A 12549-nucleotide genomic window follows, 5' to 3' on the forward strand; every position below is an offset into this window, starting at 1 on the left:
GGCGGCGGCGGCTGGAGGAGGCGGGCGCGACGAGCTGGCGGCCGCGGCAGCAGCGGCAGCAGAGCCCGGAGTCCTGTGAAGCGCCCCCGCGGGCCCCTGGGTGAGGGCGGCCGGCACGCGGGCCGCCGAGGAGCCGCTCCCCCGGCGCCGCAGCCCTTCGGACTCGCGCTCCCATCCTCGCGCTCCGGCTCCTCCATCTTGGCCTCGGCAGTGGCGGCTGCAGGGAGGATGTGCCGCCTTCTGGCCGGGGGAAGAAGGAGGAGAAGATGAAGAAGTACCGGCGGGCCTTGGCCCTGGTCTCTTGCCTCTCTCTGTGTTCCCTGGTCTGGTGAGTCGCCTCGACCGCGCGGGATTTTCCCGGGGGGCGGGGGAGGAGGGGCGCAGCCCGGGTCACACCCCCACATCATCTCGAGTTTCTGGGTGCGGGTCTCCGAGGTCCCTGGGAAGCGACCCGCTGATTGTTTAGCGACCCTCCCGCCGGCGGAGATTTTCTGGGTGTGTTTTGGAATTTTACAGACAGTGGGGGAGGAGGGTTTCCTGGGGTGAGGGGGCCCCCTGCGAGCCTCTGGGCTCGGTGCCCCTGCCCCTGGGGGGCGGAGGGTGTTGGGGCGGCGCGGGGATGGGTGCTCGTTAGTCGCTGAGTTCACTGCCAGCCTCTGTCTGTCCCAGAGCCGTCGGGGCATCGAGCGTGTCGGCGGGGACACGCTCCCGACGTGCGATTTTTAAAAAAACACGCGAGGGGCTCCGAGGGGGATTGGAATGGACACGCTGCGGTTCCGGCCCCTTCTCGCAGCCTTTGGGCTCCAGTGCGGCTGGGGCTGCTGCTCTTGGAAACTTTGGGGGGCGCCATGGAAGCACTTTCTCATTTAAGGGGAAGGTGGTGGGCAGCCACGGGCGTAGAGGAGAGCGCGCCTTAGGGGCAGGGGGCATGTCCCTTAGTCCTGGGGGGACGGGCCCTGTATTTTTGAGGGCGGGAAGACTGCCTTGTCTCTAAAGTTTGTGGAGTGTGTCCATTCCTGGCACGTTTGGGTTTTTCTTTTTCCTTTTTGAAGAGCAGAGAGCTTGCCGGCCAAAGGATGGCTATCAGGGTACTTGGGAGTTTCTTGAGAGGTGTGTGACGCTTGCTGACTTAAAAAGGTGCTTCTTCATTCAAAGTGGTTTGCTGTTAATGAAAATTCAGATACACTAAGTTTCTGGTGTAGCTTATGTCTGCAAAAAGACCAAGAGTATTATTTTTAGGGCTGGCTTAATAAATTCCAAAGACACTGGAGTTGTTGAGTTCTTCCTCACATAAGATGGTACATAAATAAGAGGGAAAGAAAACACTTGCCTGGCAGAGGAATTTTGATAGGAAGGTTGGTAGATGGTTTAGAGCAAAAGACGTTTTGCCTCTTGTCTTTCATTCCATATCCTCTTAATAAGACCAATGTCTTCTCCCCCTACCCCACCTTTTAGTATTATGTTGGGTACCAAGAAGTGCATGTGAGTCCATTTACTCCGTTTTAAATTTAAATGTGTAAATGAGATACCAAAACCTTGCATTCATATCCACCTCCTTCTGGGGGCTGCTTAGTTGTAGATGACATCTTTTCTGTCCTCTTTCTCCTTGATCTTACCCATCTTTAGACCATGCTATTTTTCATTAGCACTTTCAGAAATGGCTCATAGGGACAAACAGGTTACACTTTCCATTCAAATCTAAAATGCACCTTTATCTGTGAATTTCTTTAAACATTTGAAGTATATTGGACACATAACATTGTTTAAACTTAAGTTGTACAGCATGTATATTTGATATTTATATATTGCAATATGATTGCCATTGTAGTGATAGCATCTCTGTCATGTCACATGATCATCTTTTGTGTGTGTGTTGTTGGAATAAAATAAGTTTGATGATTGTCATACAGTATTGCTGTCTGTATTCACTGTACTGTGTTTTAGATCTCCAGGAATTACTTATGTACTAGTTGCAAGTTTGTGCCCTTAAACATGATTTTAAAAAAATTTAATTGGATGGTAGAGATGAAAACAATTTATAATTTATTATAATGTGGTTCTTAAAATCATTGGTGGATTTAAATTAACCACGCTTCTATTACTTTGTATAATTTCTAGCTATCTTTTACTTAGCTAACCTCAATATGATTTCTCAACTTTATTTGTTAGCAATAATGAGGATATTATGACCTGCTTGGGGGAGGGGGGGGGCGAATCAGTTAGCCTAGTACTGAAAATAGAAGTCGTAAAGTTCTGTAAAGTTCGTTGATTCCCACTGTGAAAAATGGATGTTGAGGGTTTAAGTAAAGAGTGAAAAGTTTATGGAACTTGAGCTTAAGAAACATTTGGGTTAGTATGACTTGAGATTTGTTTGGACTGCCAAATTTAGAGACATTTTAATGATTCTTTACTGAAGCCATTAAAAGACATTAAAATAGGATATTTAGACTTGGAATTTTTTTGATAAGATGGTGATGAGATTGGGGAAGAGGATGGATGCATGACGGTGATTGGCAAAGGGCGTGCTGTATCTTTTGAAACCCTTCTTCCTTGGGAAATTAAAATATTGAAATTACAGCACTGACCCAACTAGAGGTCTAACTTTTGCTTTAGTTATTTCCCAACATCTCCATTTCCCCTTAATCCACATAGGTACCTAAAGCCATTGCAGAATTAGATAAAAGGTTTGTAGAAGAGTTGATAAGCTCCTCTTAGTAGCCAATTTTGTCATCTTTGTCATTCATAAATTATTCCATTATAATTTTTTATTACCCATTTCCCACAAGTCTCTCAGTACTTAATAGAATTTCTGTTCATTTTTTAAAATTTCCAGGCAGTAATGTTAAAAAACCAAACCATAATTTTCACTGTACTTTCCCACCTCTGTGTTTCATGTAGGTGTCTTTCCCGAAATGCCTTTTTTTTTTTTTTTTTTTTGGAGGGGGGCTGTGGAGAGGGCCTTACTTTACCACACTGCCCTAATTGAATGCTGACACTATGTTTTTGTACTAGGGGTTAGATTTGTACTTAATTAGTATGTTTAAGAAGCAATTCCTCATTCCCAGTTCAGTTCTTTCTTTTACCGTGAAGTCACTGATTACAAGGCTCTCCCTTTTTTAAGCTCTTATCAAAGGCTGTTTCAACACATAGCCAGAGGAAGAGCTCAGTAGATCACTGTGCTGAGATCAGGGCAGTAGGTTCTCTGCCCTAGATGTGCCCGGTGTTATATGAGAAACAGAAATATAAACAGTTCATTTCAGTTCCCAGTTGTAGTAAGTGCTCAGCTAGAGAGATGCCAAAGGGCTGTGGGAATTTAGAGGAGGGCCACAAACCCAGCTCTTGGAAATCGGGAGAGTCTCCTAGTTTCTAACTAACTACTTTCTGCCCCAGAAAAAAGAATGATAAGAATTTCATCAGGTTTTGGATGGTGGGGAGTGAGAGCAGAGGCAGGACATTGTTGGGAGAGGGAACAGCATGAGCCAGAGCTTGGAAACATGGTATGTGTTCTAGGAACACACAAGCAATTCTGTATCCCTGAAGCATAAAGTGGGAGGCAGGGAGTGGCAGGAATTATGGAAGATGAAGACTTGGGTAGTAGAAGAATTTTAGAGATTTTTAAAAGCATGCAGGGAAGCTTGAATTTTGTCATGTAGAGTCTATAAAAGGTCTTCAGCAGGGGAATGGTATCCTGAGGCATTTTAGTATTAGGTTTTTGGAGTGGTATGAAGGGTTGAATTGCAGAGGTAACAAGGTAGGAATTGGGGAGCTCTGTTAGGGGTTACTCTGGGTAAGAGATGAGGGGTTGAACTAAAGCAGTCATAACAGGGAGGAAGAAATGGATTACATACATTTGAGGTAAAATAAACGAGATGGTAAAAGAGGAGTAGCATGGATGTTTTTCAGGTTTCTAACTTGAGGACTGGGTGGATAGCAGTACCACCTGGTGAGAGCTAGGATGTAGGAAGAGGATGTTTGGAAAAGGAATAGACTGTATTCAAGTTTGGATTTAATTTTGTTTTACTTTACATGTCTTGGTCAATGAAGGAAGGAGAGATTCAACTTTTAAATATGCTTAATTTATTCTCAGCATTAATATAGGGTATCATTGGAGGGTTTTAAGGAACAGACTTGTTAGGAGAAGATGCTAAGAGCTAAAGATACACATCTTGGCAGCCATCAGCCCAAAACCATAAAAATAGCTGAAATTTCCCAAGATATACTTATAGAGAGATAAAAGGGAGACTGAGAAAAGAACGCTGGTGGCACCAGAATTTAATGGTGAGTAGAAGCAGCTTATCAAAGGACACCGAGAATCAGAGAGATGGGCAGAAGTGTGTCATTTGACAAACCAAGGAGAGGGTTTCAAGTGGCAGTGGTCTAAGGTGCCACATGCAGCAGAGAAATAAAAAATGGTAAATTGTGCCACAGCCATACCAATTTGATAAGTGAGAGAAGATAGAAAGGCCAACAGTTGATAACAGCAAAGATTTGAGGGCATATTCTATGCCAGGCTAAGAATAGCACGTGCATTATTTCATTTTCCTCCTAATAACACCATTTTACAGTATTGGTATTGAGGCACACCTGTTTTATCATTTTTCTAAGAACATACAACTTATAAACAAGGGACTTGGGATTACACTTGAGTAGCTTGACTTTGAAGTCCATACTCCAGGCAGTATACTGCAAAGTGTCATGCTTATTAACACTTGTTGCTATCTACATCATGCGGCAAATGCTGCTCCTCCTTTGTGATAGTTTATGTTACACTAACTAGCTTGACTAATGTCATCACTTCCTGAGTGAATGGATCCATGTTATTTCCTCACCTTTCTTTTTGTTCACCCGCTGACTCAAGAATATTAAGTATGAAATGCAGTAATACTGAAAGATCATTGGCTGTGGAAAGTGATGTAGGTTTGCAGTCACAAGTTGAGTGACTTTGGGCAAGTTAACTTCTGAGCTTTAGTTTCTTTATTTGTAAAAATTGAGTTAATACTTTAATATAAAAGTCTTGACAGATTAAAAAACTTTTTTCTTCTGGAGACATCAGATGCTTATGATTGGGCTGGCCATCCTCAGTTTATGCCACTTTTCGCACAGGTCCTCATCTCTGTTCCACTTTATATCATTACTCTTTTATCTTTTAATCCTGGTGATAGGAGTGATAGTTTCACTACTGTTTATCCCCATTTTAGGCACTTACCCTGGAATATATTCAATGCATTTTCCAATCAACCTTCATGTATTTATTTAGATGTGTGTTTCCTTCCAAAGTAATATTTTGTTTATGGGTTTTAGAATTTACATAAATGCTAATACTATTGCTCTCATTCTTTTTTCCTACTTTTCCCACTAAGCACTTTTTTTTTTTTACTTGATTTAGTTAGTAGAATCATCATTAAAATGAGTTCTAGCAGATGCCTTCAGGAAGGCCTCATGTCATTGATACACTCCATGAGTATTTATTGAGCACTGTGTGTAGGTTGTTTCTAAAGAGAGACTTCATGCCAAGGAATGCTGTTGGGAGTATTCTGTTCCAGTTGCCTGTCTTTTGCTATCCCAGTTCTGTAGTCTAATTAGAGTGGTTTTGTAACAAATTTAATCATCTGGCAAGGTGAACTAGTTACCTTTAAGCTTTCTGGTTAATATGGTTATTCTTGGGTCACTTTTTTTCAATATTGTATTTAGAACAATAGGACCCTTCAGGTATTTTGATAGGACTTATATTTGAGTGATGAATTACTTTGGAGAGAATTACTGTCTTTACATTGCTGTCACCAGCATTCCATCTGTTTTAATACTAAGTCTTCATTTATTTATCTCTTCATTTTATGATTGTTACCAAAGTTATAAATGGTGGTATTACTTAGGTTAATTTCTAAATTATTTTATACTTTTATTATTACTAATAGTATATCTCCCAAGTTGTTATTACTGGGGAGAAAAATACTGACTTTTTTGTTATATTTTTAAATTGAAATAATTTACACATAGTGAAATCTACATATATTAACTATACATAGTTGGGTCAGTTTTGACAAATGCATGCATCTGTGTAGCCCACACCCCATCAAGATATAGAACATTTCTATTACCCCAGAATGTTCTCTCATGTCCCTTTCTAGCAAATCCCCCAAAACATAATCTATTACCATGGATTAGTTTTGCTAATTCTGGAATTTCATCTAAATGGAATTACACAGTATTTGTTTTTATATCTGGGTTCTTTCATGCAGGGTAAAGTTTCCAAGACTTATCCTTGTTGTTTCATTCATCAATAATTTGCAAGTAGTAGTACATTGCAAGTAGTAGTACATTGTATGAATATACTGCAGTGTGTTTATTCTCCTGTTATTGGACATCTCAGCTGCTTCGAGTTTTTGTCTATTAGGAGTAAAAGCTACTGTGGATCTTTTTGTACAAGGCTTTTTATGGACTGTTTTTATTTCTCATTCCACTTAACAGTGGAATTGCACGTGCTGAAACAGATGGATATTGTATGCTTCTTCTGGATGTATTACCTGGAGAAAGACACAGATCACTTATGAAGGATTCTGGCTAGGAATATATAACCTGAATCTGGTCATGAGGAAACATCAGATAAACCTCAAATACGGATTATATTATCCTATATAATAAAAGGCTAATATGCAAATTAACCAAACAGCAGAACATCCGGTCGCTATGACGCGCACTGACCACAGGGAGCAGGCCTAAGCCATCAGTTGGACGTCCCCCAAGGGCTCCCGGACTTCAAGAGGGTCCAGGCCAGGCTGAGGGACCCCCTCCCCCAGGGCACAAATTTCATGCACTGGGCCTCTAGTTTAAAAATAAAAGGACTGTGTTCTTAAAAAATGTCAGTGCTACATAAGATAAAGGCCACGAACTATTCCAGATTAAAGAAGGCTGGTGACAAATGCTGGACAAGACTCAATTTGTACTTGAGGTGGTGGGTGGGGATGCTATAAGGACATTATTGTGCTAAGAGACAAAACTGCATACAGATGATAAAGCATTGTGTCAGTGTAACATTTACTGAAGTTGATAACTGTACTATGTTTATGTAAGAGAATATCCTCATTCTGTGGAAATACATACTCATATACTTAGAAATAAATTACATGGAGAAAGGAAGAGAGGGAGGGAGAGCAAGGGTGCATGCCATAAGCAAATGGCAAATGGTGGAACAAATGGGTAAAATGTTAACAATAGGTTGATAATGGATAAAGAGTTTATGGATGTTCTTTGTACTATACTGGCAATTCTTTTGAAAGTTTGAAATTATTTCCAAATAGCCCTAGCCAGTTTGGCTCAGTGGATAGAGTATTGGCCTGCGGACTGAAGGTTCCTGAGTTCGATTCCAGTCAAGGGCACATGCCTGGATTGCAGGCTTGATCCCCAGTAGGGGGTATGCAGGAGGCAGCCAATCAGTGATTCTCTATCATCATTGATATTTCTATCTCTCTCTGTCTCCCTTCCTCTCCGAAATCAATAAAAATATATATATTTTTAAAAAGCCTGGGTTGGGATTTCCTCCTTCTCTTTATAAGGTGTTGGTTGGTTAAGCCACTCACATTTCTTTAATTATTAGTTTATTCCAATTTTTGTATACTTTGTGCCAATTTTGCTACTTTTCTAGAAACATTTTTTTCTAAGTTGTAAAATATATTGGTATATATAGTTTGTAATATTTTATAATTTAAAACAATTTGTTTTGTCTGTAGTTCTTTCATGTTTTTATACCATAGTTTAATTCACATCCTCAACTCTCCTTAATTGGTTTTGCCAGAGTTTGTCTTTTTAATATTTTCTTCAAAGGACCAACTTTTGGTTTTCTTAATTTTCTTTGCCTTTTTTTCTCTATTTCAGCGATTTCTGTCGTTTTTAGCCTTCCTTGTTCCTTTGAATTTACAGTGTCTTTTGTCATTTTCAGTGTTTGTCTTCAATGGCCTTCAAAAGCATAGTTTTCCAATTCTTTTATCTGTATCCCACCAATTTTGACCTGTAAGTCTTCCGCTGTAATATTTCATAATGTTCCTTATTGTTTCCTCTAAATGAAGGATTATTCTGCTGCATAATTCTTTCGCCAGGCTTAGAATGTTGTTAGCTATCTTTCTGTTTCAAATTTTGTTGCAATGTGCTCGGAGAGTATAGTTTATTAGATTTTGATCTTTGGAATTTGAGTCTTCTTTTGAAGCTTTAGTAGATGGTCATTATTTGGGAAATATTTCATATAGTGTTTGAAAAGAATGTTAATTTGAATTTGTTGTAAAGTTCTATATATTTGGTCAAGCTTGTTGCCTATATATAATACAAATCTCATGTTTCCTTAGGTTTTATCCATCTATTATTTTGTAAGGTGTAATTTAAAATAGGCAACCATAATTTTTTACTATTTTCTTTCCACCGTTAGCTATCAGTAATTTTGCATATTTTGTGATTTTGTTAGGTGCATATGTATTTATAATCATTATATCTTTTTACCAATAGATAATACATTTCTCTCTTAGTGACAATGTTTTCTCAATTAACTTAAATTTTGTCTATTTAATTAAAATTGATACTTTTAAGAAATATGTTTTTATTGATTTCAGAGAGGAAAGGAGAGGGAGAAAGAGATAGAAACATCAGTGATGAGAAAGAATCATTGATGGGCGTGCCTCCTGCATGCCCCTTATTGGGGATTGAGCCCACAACCCAGGCATTTGCCCTTGACCGGAATCTAACCCGGGATCCTTCAGCCTTCAGGTGATGCTCTATCCACTGAGCCAAACCAGTTAGGGCAAAATTGCTACTTTTTAATGTTTTGTCAATATAACTTTACTTATATTTTTAATGAGTTGAAAATTATGCCCAACAAGGCTCTGTATGTAACATAATATCTGGTACCTACTAAGGTAGCCTTAAGTGCTTATATAGTTTCTTCTATATAACTCAGAGGGAAACAATTTTAACTCGTTTGAAAGTTTGATAGACTCCAGTTTAGTTTTGCCTCCTACCTGACAATTATTGGCTTATTTGCATATCAACATATTCTTTATTGCACATTAACATGTCCTGAAATTTATTATTGCAAGATTTACTTGATAAGATTATAGAAAGTAATTGTTGAAGACAGCTAATTCAGTATTTCTGTTAGGCAAATGTAAAATGCTATCATTCTGAGGCATTGATGTCATTAAAAAAATGGTGTTCCAGCAATCACTTTCACATTAAAAATTGTTTTCTCTCAATGAAGTCTTCCTTGGCACTTCAAGGCTTAATTTAGTTGCTATATTCTCAAGAAAAAATTTCCTGAGTCTTTCTCCTGTTCCCTTTGGTAAGAACTAATTGATACCCCCTTCTATCCTAACATTTAAACCTTAATGATTATTTTTAGAAACATAGTTGTAACGTATCCTTTAAAACATCAGAATGTCTGGCAATATTAGATTCTAGGTTGTCACTACAAGAAAACTTCAGTCACTACACATTCAAGTTGAAAACCTTCCTTCAAGAAAAAAACTATATAGAAATGTACTTTTTTTTTCTTTTTTTTTTTATTGCTTAAAGTATTACAAAGGGTATTACATATGTGTCCTTTTTTGCCCCCGCCCTTGACAATCTAGAAATGTACTTTTTAAAATGAAAGCAATAAGATTTAAGAAAAGATTGAAGTTCTTAAAATATGCCTCTTGAATCTAGGCATTTACTTTATTCAGTGTTTTCATTCCTTCTGTACTTGTAGTATTTTTAAAAATTCTAGTGTTAAGACTATACCTAAAAGAGTTTGTGGAAATTATAGGTAAATAACAAGTTTTTCTCATTAAAATAGATGAATACATGTGTGGTCTCTTAATATATCTTTTATCCTCATATATGTAATAATAGTGATAATGTACATTCTTGTCTTGTTTCAGATCTAAATAAGGGTATTTTTAGGTTTCTTCACTAAATGTGGTACTGGCTTTTAAGCTTGTGTATTATGCATATATATTTCCCATGTTAACTATCTACTTATTTTATTGACTTGTGGGATGTGTAAGTTTATCAGATGTTTTTAAGTGCCTGTGGAGATATTCGTATTTTTCCTTGCTGTTTTGCATGGCAAAACTAAATAAATAGATTTTATTATATTGAACGACTTCTGAATATCTGCTTGATCATAATATTGATATATTATTTTTTGCTGTGTTCCTAGAGACTTTCTTCTTTAATGTTTTCTTTATGATTTCATAAGCTGTATTAACCTGTGGTATTCATTTGTTTGTGCTACTTCTGTTAATTTTTGATGTCCCTACTATGTTCCCCATATAAACCCAATATGCTTTGAAATAGCATAGGTAGCTTTAGAGTTATTTGTTCTTAATTTTTTGGTAGAATTTAGAATAACATAGGCATCTGGTGCTTTCTGAGGTTAGTTAGCTCTTTGACAGCTTGCCCTGTTCCTTCTGGGATAATCATCAGATACTCCTTTTGTGAAGTCTTTCCTGTTTTACCTTCATGAAATTAATAATCCCTTAATAGGAATGCTGATAACAGTATGTTTTTTACTAGTGCTTTAAATTAAAAAAAATCGTTGTTTTAGGTACATTTGTCTTCATCATTAAATTAAGTTCTTAAGGGCATTAGATAGGAACCATCCTTGTGTTTATTGACCCAAATTCTAGCGCATAGTAGAGAATATGTTGGCTTAACACCTTTTACATCTTTTCCTTTTCTTTTTTTTTTTTTTGTGGTGGTGATAATGGATGTTTCACAGGCTTCCCAGTTGGCATGTGTGTTGTAAAGAGAGTTCTTCAGCTTCAGCTTCATCATATTACTCTCAAGATGACAGTTGCGCGCTAGAAAATGAAGATGTACAATTCCAGAAAAAGGTACTTTAAAGTTGATGATGTAATCTGTGTGTCAGCTTTCTAAGACTTCCTCAACATACTCAGAATAAAAGTAATTTCAATTCTATGACATAATTTTTGGTGGTGGAGATTTGTAATTTTCCCTTGCTATAATCTGAGGAATTACTTGGGTAATTCTGAAATTAAGCTATCTCCAAGATATTTATATATTTGCTAGAGGCCCGATGCATGAAATTCATGCAAGAGGCTTGGCCCTCGTACCCGCAGCTTCGTCCTGAAGGTCATTCGGCTATCCGCTCTAACTAGCATATTACGCTTTTATTATTATTATAGATTCTTATTGCTTATATCTCAAATGTTGGGACATCCATAGTCCTACAGGAGGGAGAAAGATAGTACCTACTCAGAGACCTAAAAACTAGTGGCTCACTTTTAATGCACTAAATAGTTACAGGATTTCTAAAGAAATCCCATTCTCATCAATTAAAAACTATTAGAAGTGAGGTTTATAGGGGGAGTCTGCAATCAGTGACTGTGTAGTTTGTTTCATATAATTGGGTGGGATGAATAGAAGGAGTTCAGGAAACCTGATGGTCTCTAAATAATTTATTATTTTATTACTTTAAATGATAAAAAGTGAGTATTGACTAGATTTGTCTCCCCCCCCCACTCCCACCTGCAGAATTAAAGTACTTATTTTAAAATACAGAAGGAATTTATATTGACTATAAAAAGTTTCACTTGTATTCTAGGAGATAGATTTAAAGACAAAGGTATCTGAAATCCTAACTTGAAAATGAGTGTCAAAAGAGATGACACAAAGAACTGTACATTTATTCATTTTTAAATATTTACTATGTGCCTAACACATAGGGGGTGGTATGATTGAAGTGCTCATTAAGAAATCAAATGAGGTTTGTGACCTCATTTAGTGTATATATTAGGTGGAGTGCAAGGAGGGGAGTGCAGAAAGATAGATGATAAACGTGTAAACAGATAAAAGCTATTAGAGTTAAATGCCTTCAAGACAGTGTTTGGGTTGTAAAATATAGAAAGAGATGGTCTTTAATATTACTTCCGGACTGTTGTGTGAAACAGTTTTTACCAGTTAACCTTTTTGTTTGTTGCAATATAGGATGAACGAGAGGGACCTATACCTATCAGTGCCGAATTATCAGGAAAAGTGGGTTCAAACTTACCTGTTCCTCCAGAAGAACATAAGTTAAAAGATAACTATGTTGTGGATGTACAAGTAAGTTATATTGCTTTGACTTTTAATGATATGCCTTTTCTAACTACTTCATAAGATAGGAAATCTCTGTTTGGTTACAGTATTGGATATTGATACTTTTTCTTTTTGAAGTATTATTCAACTGGCCTTAAAACTATCCACCTGCTAAGACTACTACTGCTTTTGAGAAAATGCACAATTACTGATTGAATAGTAAGTGAGACCATTTTCTCTGTGGTGAAAGTTTGGGTGTAAGTGCTCATTTCTTCTTAGGTTTTATTTTGGCTCACTATAATATATCTTCTCCAGATTTTCAGGTGATAGGAAATTTTTTTCTGACAACAAAAAATAAGTATTTGTGTGTAGAACACAGTATTTTGATAACAAAGTTTAATCGCTTTTGTGGAATATGAATTAATAATAGGTTAAAATGTTTTCCTTTTTTCGCTCATATGTTATTTTTCATTTTGTACCCCAGAT

At 37.6% G+C, this 12549-nt stretch overlaps 1 protein-coding gene across 8 annotated transcripts in view; it reads left to right on the forward strand.

The window, feature by feature from the left end:
- SUCO (SUN domain containing ossification factor) overlaps positions 1-12549 on the forward strand; it is a 53244-nt gene continuing 40695 nt past the window's right edge. For 4 of the 8 annotated variants that reach the window (XM_006088907.3, XM_006088911.3, XM_006088910.3 and 1 more), the window contains exons 1-3: positions 49-328; positions 10745-10859; positions 11974-12090. In XM_006088907.3, coding sequence (XP_006088969.1) covers positions 267-328; positions 10745-10859; positions 11974-12090 — 294 coding nt within the window. In that variant the 5' untranslated portion in view covers positions 49-266. Of the gene's footprint in view, positions 329-10744; positions 10860-11973; positions 12091-12549 lie in introns of all 8 variants that reach the window. The other 4 variants (XM_023753938.1, XM_023753939.1, XM_006088909.2 and 1 more) reach the window with 3 other exon arrangements.

The sequence above is a fragment of the Myotis lucifugus genome, unplaced genomic scaffold (genome assembly GCF_000147115.1).
Source record: "Myotis lucifugus unplaced genomic scaffold, Myoluc2.0 scaffold_54, whole genome shotgun sequence".
Lineage (NCBI taxonomy): Eukaryota > Metazoa > Chordata > Mammalia > Chiroptera > Vespertilionidae > Myotis > Myotis lucifugus.